This window comes from Haliaeetus leucocephalus, unplaced genomic scaffold (genome assembly GCF_000737465.1).
Source record: "Haliaeetus leucocephalus isolate CR32 unplaced genomic scaffold, Haliaeetus_leucocephalus-4.0 Scaffold164, whole genome shotgun sequence".
NCBI classification, from domain to species: domain Eukaryota; kingdom Metazoa; phylum Chordata; class Aves; order Accipitriformes; family Accipitridae; genus Haliaeetus; species Haliaeetus leucocephalus.
The window spans coordinates 1,710,540-1,723,741 of NW_010972600.1; the positions used below are offsets into that span (position 1 = coordinate 1,710,540).

General features: G+C 37.9%; 1 protein-coding gene across 2 annotated transcripts in view; it reads left to right on the forward strand.

Annotated features, from left to right (window-relative positions):
- Positions 1-2,905, forward strand: part of SUGP2 (SURP and G patch domain containing 2) — a 21,303-nt gene extending 18,398 nt beyond the window's left edge. Inside the window, exons 10-11 of one of the 2 annotated variants that reach the window (XM_010563233.1) lie at positions 2,575-2,634; positions 2,832-2,903. In XM_010563233.1, coding sequence (XP_010561535.1) covers positions 2,575-2,634; positions 2,832-2,835 — 64 coding nt within the window. In that variant the 3' untranslated portion in view covers positions 2,836-2,903. Of the gene's footprint in view, positions 1-2,574; positions 2,635-2,831 lie in introns of both variants that reach the window. The other variant, XM_010563234.1, reaches the window with a different exon arrangement.
- The last annotated feature ends 10,297 nt before the right edge of the window (positions 2,906-13,202 follow it).

The window sequence follows — 13,202 nt, forward strand, 5'->3', positions numbered from 1 at the left end:
TGGCTGGCTGGGGTGGGCGTTGTCACGGGGCCGCGGGGCGGGGCGCCAACGGTCGCTCCTCTGGCTGAGGGGGGCGTCGCCATTTTGGGGGTGTGTGGGAGGCGTCGCCATTTTGGGGGGCGGGGGGTGTTCGGCGTCGGCGTAGAGGCGTTGGGTGCCGGTGGGGTGTCGGGGGCGTCCCCTGAGGGGTGAGGAGGGTCGGTGGAGTGATGCTGGATTGGGGCGTAGTTTGGGGAGCCTGGGGCCGCGAGCAGTCACGTACCTGCTGTCCCTCAGGACTGGGCCACCTTTGCTCCACTGCACCGCATGTGCAGTCCATAAGTGCCTGTTAGGGAAGACGTTGAAGCAAAATGTGCTGTGGGAATCTAGGGTCAGCATTAAGAGTTGTCTGCCAAAACAAAGATGTGATGGGACAGGACAGCTGCAAACTTCTGGTGTCTATTATTGCCAGGACCAGCTGTCCTGGGTGCTCTGAACAGAGCAGGTCACCGGAAAGTATAAAACAGGATGGTGGAAAAAGTCTGCTCTCAAATACCATATGTCCTAGGAGATAGATGCTGTTGGCCAAGGAAATGTCTGGGCATGTGGGCAACATCTGTCCGTGCAGGCTCACACCCTGGGTTACAATACAGGGGCTAACAGAAGTTACTTAATAGTTTTCTGAAGTTTCCAACCTGATTTACTAATTTAAATGTATTCAAACCCAAACGATATTTTACTTGGCTTATGCTAATGCAGACGGTTTCCTCGGCTGTTGGCATTTGCTTACAGATGAAAGTACAGAAAGAGCAGAGATTCCCTTTTTTATGAAAGCAGATTTGGAATCTGGCTTTGTGGTTTCTGTAATTGCAGATGACAGCTACCTAGCTTTAATTTTGATCAGTTTTCTAGCGTCGGCTGGAAGGCATATTCATTTAGATAGACTGCCAAAATGCCAGGCATAAGAGTACCTGATTCTAATTAACTTCATAAAATATAAATTCTTTTTTCATAACGTATGATTGATTTGATATGTATATGTATTATTTTTATATAACATACATATAAAACATGGTAAATTACTGTAAATAAAGCAGTTTTAGCTGTGATTATTCTTAAAATAGCTGACTGCTGCAAAATGTTCCCACTTGTTCTTACTGTTTGTGAAATAATACTTAGATACCCTGCAGAAAATCTGAAACATTGCAGCTTGCAAATGAGAATCACAGACATGGCGCAAAGCTTGGTTTGCTGGTAATAGCTTGGAATTGCCATCAGAGTAGTGTCTACTTCTGAGTATAAACATAGGTAATAGCTACAAAATCTTGTAAAAGGGCATGGCTGTCCATCTCTTAAAAAAATGAAGGTAACCAAATATTACAGTGAACTTAAACTCTTTTTAATTTAGGACATTTGGAAGTAGTTGTCTGAACAGAAAATGTAAGAGGTTTTGACAAGTTTCAGAAAATACTTGAAGACTACAGATACTTACTTCAGAGGGCTTCTGCAGGACGTTTTCAAGAACCATGAAGAAATTGCTGCCTGTAATTATTTAATGAAAAGTAATAAAAACTAGGAAGAACCTATTTCTAGTTGACTCTCTGAAAATGAGTAGCACTGCTGTTGTCTTTTACCTTGTTTTGCAATTAATACAAGATACAAAAGCATCTGTTGCAAACTGCATTCCCAGAAAAACAGTAAAATACCAAAGTAAGTGAAAAATAGTAATTTCACAAGCAGAAAGAAACATAGCATGGTGTTGGGAGTTTGTTTTTTATTAGGCATACAAAGAATGCTGTGGACTCTTTCACCTCAAGTGTTGTGGATGCACTCATCCAAATGACAGTGAGGAATGCCTTGAACAATAATTGTTGTAGCTGGAGCTTCTGGCTTATAGGCAATAATAATAGTGTTGTTTATTTTCCTGTAATAAATTGGGAAAAGAATATCCATGCATTTATTCAAATACTTTCATATTATTTAGAAAATGTTCTGGAAATGTGTACAAGCTTTTCCCTTTGTTCTGTTACAATTTATTGTCAATCTGGAATTTTTATTACATAACAATGTGATTGTAGTGTTAAATGTTTTTAAAATAACTTATCTTCTATGTTTTGCAGCTGGAAATATAAACACTTTTATGACAGAAGCATTATCCAATGTTTCCACTCTCCTTGTGAATGAGGAAACCAATACCTTATTTGTTGGAGGCAGAGATGTAGTATTTGCGCTTGACTTGAATAATATTTCTAGAGAAATAGCCAGGGTAAATTAAAGACTTTTTTTTCCCATACCTTCTTTAAAAAAATACTTTGCTTGTGGTTTTCTTAAATTGAACATAATGTTCTGACTTTAAATGTATAGAAGTATTACTATTTCAAGGCTTGAAACTTTATCACAGAATCTTTTATTTTTTTAAGCAAAGCAGTACCTCTCTTCAGGTTATTTATTATGCCTTGTATGTTACGTAGATATATAGGAAAATGCTTATTTACCCCAGTAGGTTCAAAGTCAGGATCATTTAGGGATTTTTTTTACACATTTTGTGGGAAAAAAATCGCAACATACCACCTTACAAGTATTTTTGGCTTTTAGGAATACTGGTTTGCTACACAGGAAAGACAACTGGAATGTATTCATAGAGGAAAGGACAAGGTAGGAACTTCTGTTTCCCCCTCTAAGTTATTAGCTAAAATGAAAATGGCTACGGTATCAAGCTTCTTTTTAATAAACAAAGTAAAAGCAAGTTCATTTCAATCTGTTGGGTTTGTTTGCTTGCTGCTAAGACACCAGGAAATCTTCAGATGCAATCCACTACATTATGTAAATTTTATTTTTCTTTTCTATTTTAGATAAGATGCCAGAACTACATCCTCTTCCTCCATAAAATAAATGACTCTAACTTATATGTTTGTGGAACCAACGCATATCACCCAACTTGTGATCATATGGTAATTATGTTTGAATAAAGGTTTTACTGAAGACATTGGAATAGTATGGCAGATCTTTAAATGCCTTTCTCAAAATATTCCTGTTGAAAATTAGAAACTTTCCTAATTCATTTACAAAAGTATGAAAGACCAGAAAATTACTTAACAAATGTTATTTTTTTTCATCCTGTTTAAATGAATGTTTGCCATAGGTTATCCATGGGACGAACATAAGCTTTCAAGGAAGAGCTGAAGAGAGCAGAGGAAAGTGTCCGTTTGAACCAACTCCAAAGTATGCGTCTGTTTTTGTAGGTATGTTTGGACTGACATGCAACCTGAAATGATTTTCCTCATCTAAACTAAGTTATTGGATACCATTACCCTAATTCTATTTTTGCATGTCATCCCCAATTGGTTCCTTATGATATGTCTCTGCATTTTAAAAATAAGTACTTTATACTTTTTTGTTTCTTCCAAATCTTTACAGATGGGGAATTTTATTCAGCTACTTCAAATAATTTTTTGGGAACAGAACCTATAATACTTCGCAGTATGAGAAATCCTCTAAGAACAGAGTTTAAAACATTGTGGCTAAATGGTAAGAAGTTTTTTTATGTATTTCAGTCTCTTGAACTTTAACTTGGTGTACGAATTCTCTCTAGAATGTAGTAGTATGTTATGTATCAATTTTGTAGTGTGAGCTTTTGAACTAAGGGCAGAATTTAAAAGAATTCGTGACTATGGACTACAGTGATGAGATGAGCCACAGGCCCCTTCCATTTATGAAAGCACAGTTCCTTCTTTTAATGTTTGATAGATTCATAAATACTTCTGAGCTCTTCCCTTGTCCACTAGTCCACAAAAAAGTTCAATTAGACTTAATTTTAAAATAATATCTGGCATTTAGGCTTTTCTTGAAATAAACTTAAAATGTTTGGTGTGTTTCAGAACCAGGCTTTGTCAACATGGAAATAGTGCGTGAAAGTGAATCTAATCCAAATGGAGATGATGATAAAATTTATGTGTTCTTCACTGAAACAGCTATTGAGTTTGAATTCTATGACAAGCTTCTGGTGTCCAGAATTGCCCGTATCTGCAGAGTTAGTATTTGTAGTATAAAGATTTTGTTTAGTGTATTTCAGATGAAGTTTCATAGTCGAGTGATTAACAATGGTATCTACACTGGCTAACCAAACAAAATTCTGTTGCAGGCGTTTTATTTCTGAGCTAGCTCCCTCTTTTTCCTGCTAGAACAGAACCAGCTGTTCAGGTTGCATTTGACATTTAAACCTTTTTTCTTTGCCTTTGAACTGAGATTTTTATTGAAAGGCCAACTATATTTTTCCCCAAAACAACGCTATTAGGTGAAAATTACATCTATTTCTTTATGCATTCTGGTGTTATTCCTTCATTTAGGGTGATCTTGGTGGAAAACGCATACTGCAGAGAAGATGGACATCATTTTTAAAATCCCGCCTTTCCTGTTCCATTCCAGAATTAAACTTCCATTTCAATATTGTCCAAGACATCTTTTTACTTAGGAGAAGGAAGTGGCAGGACAGCATATTTTATGGAATTTTTTCCCAACAATGGTGAGATACAGGGCTATGTATGCTACTAAAGTTTGTAATGAACTGAGTAAGGGTTCTCACTTCAGCATTAATAGCCTGAGTACAGCTTTTTGGCTTTAACTCAGTACAAGAAGCTACCAGCTACTTACGCTGCATGTTTTAATGGACCACATTTGTTTTTCTTACAGTTTGATCCAACTGAGCAAACATTATCATCTGAAACAAAATGGTTTTGGTTCCTGGGCCAAAGCCTTCAATTAAAGACTAACCAAAAGCTTCTCCTAAGCCAAGTTTTTAGAGTTATGTTTTCTCTAGTCGGATGGTGGGGCAATTAAAACTAATTACATGTAAAATTACATAATTACATACACAAAGCCCTGGATTCTTTGGGTCTTTATAGCACTAAAGGAAATAGCTGACATTTCAAGGTGCAGAATTATTCTTCTGTTCCAAAAGAAGTATCTGCCATGGCCTGCTTGTTTAATGTAATGTTCTGTGAAAATGAAAACAGAACTCCAAGGAAATGCCTTACAAGTTTTAGGGCTAACTAGCTTTTTCTTAATGCTCTGACTAATGGAAAAAAAAACAAGACAAAGTATATCAAAATTTTACATGTCAAAAAATACCAATGACAAAGTAGCTGTGAGTAGGTAATTCTCATGTTTTATAAAAGCATCAGAATGCAGCACAGTCAGCACTGTGCAGCTTAACCTGCTGCCACCTATTTACCTGTCAGTTTATACCCACTGGAGCTTACGTGAATTTTATTTCTGGTTATGGCAGGTTGGGTTCAATGTGTGCTACGGTAGGAATTTGTAGAACGTTTATTCCTTTGGGTGTGGCAAAGAGACTTAAATTTGGTATTCACTGGTAGAACTGAAATCACGTCAGTGTCTGATCCAGACACTCCTGAAAGTCTACCTAAATTTTCAGTCATAATTTTGAAAAGCATTATAATTGGAGGCAAAGAGAAGTATTGTGTTTTTCAGTAAGACAAGTGAAAGGGATTAGAAAAAGAACTAATGGTGTGTCTAAGAAGTGTGGAGCCAAAGGGAGGAGAATCCTGTCAAAACGTTGATTACCATAATACTTGGGTTCATCCGTCTGTTTACCAGAAAGGTTGTCAAAAGGTCCTCATTTTCTAAGTTGTTTCAATTTATTTGAGGGCCGTTCCTTGGTTTTTAACAAAAACATATTTAATACCATCTTTTATGAATGTCTTTGTTTTATTCTCTGCTTAGTGAATCATGAAAACTGCAACAGAGAAGTATTTTTAGTGTTAGGTATCTTTTGACTAATCCTGAAAAAGATACAGCAGTGTGCACTGTGGAAATTGGGTTATTTTAGAGTATTTCTTTCTATATAAAAGCCAATAAAACTTGCTTTTATTTTGTGTGTTGTTTTGTTGTTTGTTTTTTTTTTTCTTCTAAGGGGAAGATTAGACATATCAGCTGTTTGTGCATACAGTATGAAAAATATTCAGGAAGTCTTCTCCAAAGGAAGCTACAAAGGACCAGTAACTATAGAACATTCCTCTGTTAAGTGGATGGTATATAGGGGAGAAGTGCCAGTTCCACGTCCTGGTGCTGTAAATATGAATTTACTTGTTCTAACTAAAGAACAGCCTCTGGATTATCTTTTTTTGATAGCAAATCATTAGCTCATGTTTTACCAGTATAAATGCAGTGTTTATAATCAGCAAAGAGATAGCTGCTTTCTCATTCCATCATACAAAGGTTCCTAGAAAAGCTGCCTTGCTTACAGTTCTGCTCCACAAGAGATGTGGGACTATTAGCTAGTTTGTAAAGTGTGAGGAAAATAATGATTTTTATCTTTTGAAGATAAATAGAAATAACTGAATCATTAGAAGGAAATATACCTTTTTTATATACCTTGGTGAAATGTAAAAGCAATTGTAATCATGTTTGTTATGTTTTGTTTCTAGTGCATTGATAATTTTGCCCGGAGTATTGGGTATAATACTTCTTCTGATTTGCCTGACAAAGTTTTGCAGTTTGTTAGAGATCACCCTCTAATGGATAATTCTGTAAATCCAATCGGTAATAGACCGGTGCTACTGAAGAGAGGTTCAAACTATACCAGGATTGTAGTAGACAGAGTCACTGGCCTAGATAAACAAACATACAATGTTATGTTTCTAGGAACAGGTAAGTGCTTTTATTTTAGGAAAAGTTACTATCAATTTTTATGTATTTTGTTCCAGAATTTTTTTCTGAGACTTCAAAAAAGTAAAAGTATTCATCAGCTCTGTTTGAAGTTTTGCATTCAGAAGCTGTCTTGCTAGTTTAATATTTTCATCCCAGTTAGATTAAATGTGTTTGCCTTGTTGGACATTAAAAGGCTCTCTTTAGAAACTTTCCATATCAAAGGAGACTTGGCATAATAATATTTGCAAATTCAGGGATTGTTTGAGGTCTTTTTTTTCACCAGAAAAAAATCATTGCTTCTCTCTTATTGAAAGAAAAAATAAGAATTGCTTTGAAGAATTTAAAAAATTCCCTATGCCCAGGAATGTCTTCTAAATCTCTGTCTAATTTCAACATGAATTATCAGGCTAAAATGTTATGCTATGTTTAAACAAGTTTATCTTTAGAAATACATTTCATTTTATGTAGATGATGGATATTTGCATAAAGCTTTCAATTGTGATGGGGAAATGTTCATTGTGGAAGAGCTACAGCTGTTTCTGTCTCCGGAGCCCGTACAATCTCTCCAGCTGTCTTCTGAAAAGGTAGAACTTCTGTCCCTACATATGGAAAGTGGCTGCTGTAATAGCTTGCCTCAGGCCTTGCTCTTCTGTGTTGTTCTTTCTGGCTTTTAAAGAGCCTGTAAATGTCTCATAATTCTGCTTCTATCGTGTATTCATTAATAACAGAAGTACAAAACATCTTTTTTCTGCAGAAGAAGAATTTGTGTGTGTCAAAATATAACTGAAATAAGCCTTTATGTTCATTAAAAAATTAGGGAAGGAACTCTGATATTTTGCATGCTATGGAAAGCTAGGTTTTTTCCTCATTCATATCACCATCTATTCTTACAAGATTTTTAGTTTACTGATATTTTTAATAAATACCAGAAAATCTTACAATCCATATTAGAAAATAACAGCTTAAAATCTCACTCACTATTGTAAAAGAGCTCCCTCCTGCATTTCTAGGGAATGCTCTATGTAGGGTCCCTATCTCAAGTGGTGCAGCTTCCAGTTTCTGAGTGCCACCAATACAAGTACTGCTTGGATTGCGTCCTGGCAAGGGATCCTTACTGCGCGTGGTCTCAGTCTGCTAATGAATGTGTTTTACTGACAAATCAAACTGGTCATACGGAGTAAGTAAAAAAGCTGTTGTTTCAGCTGCACACCTGATGTGAGATTGCTTTATCAGTGCACTCTTAATGTCTGTAATGCAAAACTAGGATGATTCCTAGAAATGGAATGATACAAACCAGAACAGTTCTTGTCTGTGTTTTCATCTGTTTGATTTTGGGGATTTTGTTTTGTTGGGGTTTTTTTTCAGGAACTTAATTCAAAGTGTGAAATACGGGGATGCTTCCAGCTGCCTTAGTGTAGGTATGTGAACGTTTGTTTTAAGAAAGAATATTTTAACTTCATGTGGTCAAAATGCTTGTTCAGTTTGTGTCACTGGAATTCTTGCATTACAGAAAAACACAGAATTAAAATCATGTTGATTATTACTTTTGAACTAAGACCCAAAAACCCCACACTGAGCTGGTACTGCCTAATGCTCTTAATTCTCTCAGTCTAAATGTCAGAATACCTCAGTTCAGACTGAAACTCTTACTCTCAAGGGAGGCATAAATGTGACCCATTTGAAGTTACTGGTGTCCCTCCCACACCCACTTTGCAGAAATCACATGACACATCAGATGTCCTATTAAATCTCTCACTGCTTTAGGATGCTGTTCTGCAGATACATGACATACCATTCAAGAGTACACTTTAAAAGAAAGCTATTTGTTATCAGCCATTTAAAATTACTTTCATTATGTTTAGTCTGATTGGGAAATTAATTACTTCTAATGTAGAATTGCAGGTGTGTGTGATCTGGTATTATTATGCAGTGGCTTTGTAATGAGTTGCAAGATACATTGCTTTCTTCATGACACAAGATGTATCTCTTACCTCCACTTAATGTCTCTTTAAAGTCAGAGTTGTCTTTAGTCTTGTATATTTTAGATTGCATGACAAATGATAATAAGGCAATCAGCGGGACAGTTGGGGAACTTTTACATAGCTGATATAAGCATTGTGCAGACATCAAAGCATTTCTGTGAAGAGATGTCATTAACCAATATAGAAGCTGAGGCATACAAAGGTGAATTTATTTATGCATGGTTATGTGTACAGGTGAGGCAAAATCAGATTAAAATGTGGAAGTCTTAAACTTCTAGTCCCATATTCATTCTGTTACACATCAGTGGGAATAAGGCCAGCAAGATGTCACTCACTGATCATCAGACCTGTTAATAATGGGATTTCTTTGTCTTTAACCCTTACCTCTTCATTACCCATTGTCAAGACTGCTGAATTAAATTCTGTATTTATTTGAATATGTATTTGGTTATGTAAGTTAAACTAAATCCCCAGTGTTCTTACTTTAAAAAAATTATCTTCATCATTTCAGAAAATAGTGTGAGAAAATATCTCTTTACCCTTGGAAACAATGTTCATCTTAAATGTGTTCCTCTGTCCAATCTGGCAAGCATCGTGTGGAAGTTTAATGGGAGCAGACTTCAGGCCAAGGACTCTAAATATCTCCTCTATGATGGAGGAATAGCAATATTTAATGTGACAATGGATGCGGCTGGATTCTATGATTGTCTCTCGGTGGAGAAATCCAAAGGGAAGGAATTCATTATCACTGTGGCCCGCTATGCCCTTTATGCCCAAGAAAAGACAGAGGAAGCAAATGTTATTGCCACAGCAAATAAGCATAATGAAGCAGAAGCTGAGGGGTTTCAGTCTTCAGTACCGCCTTCTTTACTGAACGAGGCAGCAAAACAGAAATCTGCGGACAGCCAAAGAGAGAAGCTTGTTTTAAAACTCTTGGGGGCTGGGTTTGCTTTCCTTTTCTTTTTCTTGTTCATTTGGAACTTCTACAAGGGTCATTTATCTCTGCCTTGGAAGAGCAGAGAAACCAGCCAAAAAACCACTGGTACAGCTAGCTTGGGAAGTCCAGCACCAGCTACAGAGGGATCAGGCAGTGTAAGGAAGAGTTCAGCCACACAAACGAACATGTTTGAACATTAATGAATCAATGCTTGTGAGCTTTTCTTAAGGAGTGCAGCGTCAGTGCACTGCACAGTGCAAGTTTCACAGAGAGCTCTGGGAGCTTGCAGCTCAGAGAGCTGTTTGGTTAAGATGACATGATGTTTCCTGTTAAGGAATGTGGAATGTAAATTTGGGTAGGAGTCAGAAACTCTGAATTTAAGTTGACAAGCTGCATTGTGTATTACATAGATGTGTTACCAGTTACTACTTTTAAAAGCAAAATTCCTCGTTTGGGTACCTTTTTGACATGATAGAACCGTAAGAATAAATTTCTTTCAAAAATTGACACTGATCCACTTTTTTGTAATGTTGGGCTTGCCCAATTACAGAAATTTATACTTCAGAAGCTAATAATACTTAGCGTTCAGTGCTTTCACCTTCAGACTTTCTGTTTAATCTACAAATAGCAACTAATTAAGTCTCCCAGTGCCCCAAGAGGTTGCTACTATCCTCATTTTACATGTGAGGTTAAATTACTTGTCACTGACCATAGTGAGTATTGGTGTCAGATCTGGTGCTTTGTTAGAAGTTCCCGAGTCATCTTCCTATATTTTATCTTTCTCTATTTTCCTCTGCTTTCCCTTTATTTAGGCTTTCAAAACACTTTGCACGCATTTATTTTTCTAATGTGTGTTTAGTGACCTTTATGTTACATCTTCCTCTGTCCAAAAATGTCATGAATCAACTTCTGTACTGCATCATTGTTCTGAATTTATTTCTGAGGTGTGGTCAAAATTCAGACATGGTAGCTTCTTTTGTTAAAGGCCATTGAAAGTTGAGCATTTTTTCTCAGGCACTTCTTTCTCCATTTTCAAATAAATGTTCTCTTATGTTTTCTTGTTTGGAAAATAACATGGGTTCTTGATCACAAAAATCCCTGAACAAAAGGCTATGCTGCCTCACTCTGTCTCTTGCCAGATGTGCATAAAGTACAAGGTCGATGCTCTTCTAGACGTGGACGGCTCATTTTTTTCCAATTTTCACATAGCTATGGAAGGAGAAGCCTTTTTCAAAATGGATTCTCCTATGTGGAAGTCTGTACCAACTGTAGCAAGACACCTGCTTTCAAGTTAGACAGGAACGCTCGGAAATGAAGATGACGTGTACAATATAGATACCTGGATAGGAAGGAAGAGCAGATAAGCAGCTATTCAGTGTTTTTTCTCCCTTAAAACGTAAATAGGTTAAGCTTCTTTACATTGGAGCAAGGTCACGGTCTCTTTTTTTTGGATGCCTTCTTTCTCCCTGGATCAAATTATTATTCTGTTACGCTTCATAACAACAGGTTCTTGTGTATTATGTGCAAATACCATAGAAAGAAGGTGAGGTCAGTTGTTGAACTTGCAAGAAGCAAATTCACAGATTACTGTGTCTGTCTGTAACGCTGCTACTTACCAACACAGCAGTGTTTGCACTTTCTGTGGAAGGATGTAAAGGTGGGAACAACGTCAGCCCTTCTAGCAAGGTGAAGCCGTAGGCACAAAGTGTGGACAAGAGAACTATATAAAATGGATGTCTGAACATCGTAAGACTGGACAGCTGCTGGCAAACCATTATGCCAAGACCTGCCTGGCTGCGTTTCAGTGATTGTATCAGTGCAATGCAGAAACCAAGATCTGAGGTGCATATCTTGTCTCACAGTTTGAAAGGGAGCCTACTTCCTTGCAGGGTTCCTTTACCTATATTTCTACTCCCTATATGCAAAGGGCTATATGGAAATTAATGATGCAGACTGGATAGTGGTATGTAACTAATAACATAGGAAGTGATCGAAATTTCCATTCTTATCTTTGGGGACACTCAACTCTCTTCCCATAGTGGAAGGAAGTGCAGATGGAATATAAAACCCCATTTCAGAAAATCCTCACAAGGCTACCAGAATTTGGTTTTAGTTCAATTCCTGCTGATCTAATTACCCTAATTTAAATGTGTAAAATAATTAGCTTCTAAGAGAAGTCATAGATAAGTTACAGTTAACAGGTCGATATGAAAGATACTGTGCCCTACTTTCAGTAGTGTCTTCGGTGCAGTTTTAGTCCTTTTGTCATTAGTTGCCACACTGCACGTAGGAAGGAAGGAGAATATGGGGCAAGAGGACTGCTGGTGCTCAGCGCTGCCACAGCACCAAGGTAGTCCTTGAGCTGCTTGTTCAGCTGCCAGCTCAGAACAGCCATCCAGCGCTGCTCCAACTTGCACCCTGCAGTGACTTTCCTGAGCGTACACCCATAAGCTGTGAAAACGCAAACCTTCCCCATTGCTTCTAACCTCGATTCAGCTCTCTTGGTGCCAAAAATCTTTTGTGCTGACAGCTGCTGCCATTGTTTTAAACAGGGCATTACCTTAGTGTGCTCAGAATGTATTTGTCTGATGTTACACTTAAAATTACTGGCAGCAAACCATAACCCCAAACACGGGGGCAGTAGTAGTGGGGACACTGGAGACAAGGAATTACATGTGTCAGTAAATCTCCCTTCTAAACACACCCTACAAAGTAGAGGTGGAGGTAAAACACTGAAAGCAGAGTGTGAGAAGTGATGTTATTGCTAGTGTTTATGCTGCTAGTATTGAACTCTGATACGAATATTGCCAAATTATGAATGCTACTTCCACCTCTTATTGTAAAATTACTAGCACAGAGCTTACTATTTTGGTGCAAGTTCTGAAGTTATTAACTCATGGAGAAATTAATGTGCAGAACTGGCTGGGATTAACAAAACCTCTCTTGGGAAGATTTCCTATTAAAGTGTCCTGATAAGTTAGGAGTGTAAAGGGGGCTGGGATCATCCAGCAGCGACACTTGAGTCTGCTCATGGGAAGCTTCGTGTTAAAGTAGTGGCATATTTTAAGGCAAAATGGAGGCACTTGTGGGAATCAAGTGCTGGTGTTCGATCAGGATTTGAGTGTACTGGTAGGGGCGTCTGGGAGGCAATACGGAAATAGTTTCCTGCCAAAGCCAAACTTCAGGTTCTTTACTAGGCACGTTTGTATGAGAAGCTTGCACAGTTATTACCTGCACAAAAAAACTGTGTGAAGCTTGTCTACAGCTTCAAAGTTACTGACTTAAAGCCCAGAGTAACTGCACCCTGCCCAATACAGTTGATAATGGTCAATTCTGATTTTTTTCACAAACACACTAGAACAGGTAGTGTTCACATGCAGGCCCCATCCTTGTCCTTCTTTTGTGTGGAAAAACCAGGCTGGATGCACGTTGGGCTTTGCCTACAGAACAGAACGCGAGCAGCGCCCAGAGCAGCTGCCCTTTGCAAAATCTCTGCTGCGAACGTGTTGGATATAAGGAGAAGACATGAAAAGATCCGTTCCTGGTCTGGCCTTCTGTTGCCTTCATGAGGCCAGGATACTGGTGCCTCCCTACCCTTGTGATGAAAAACACGTCTTATTCCTAGACTGACCTGT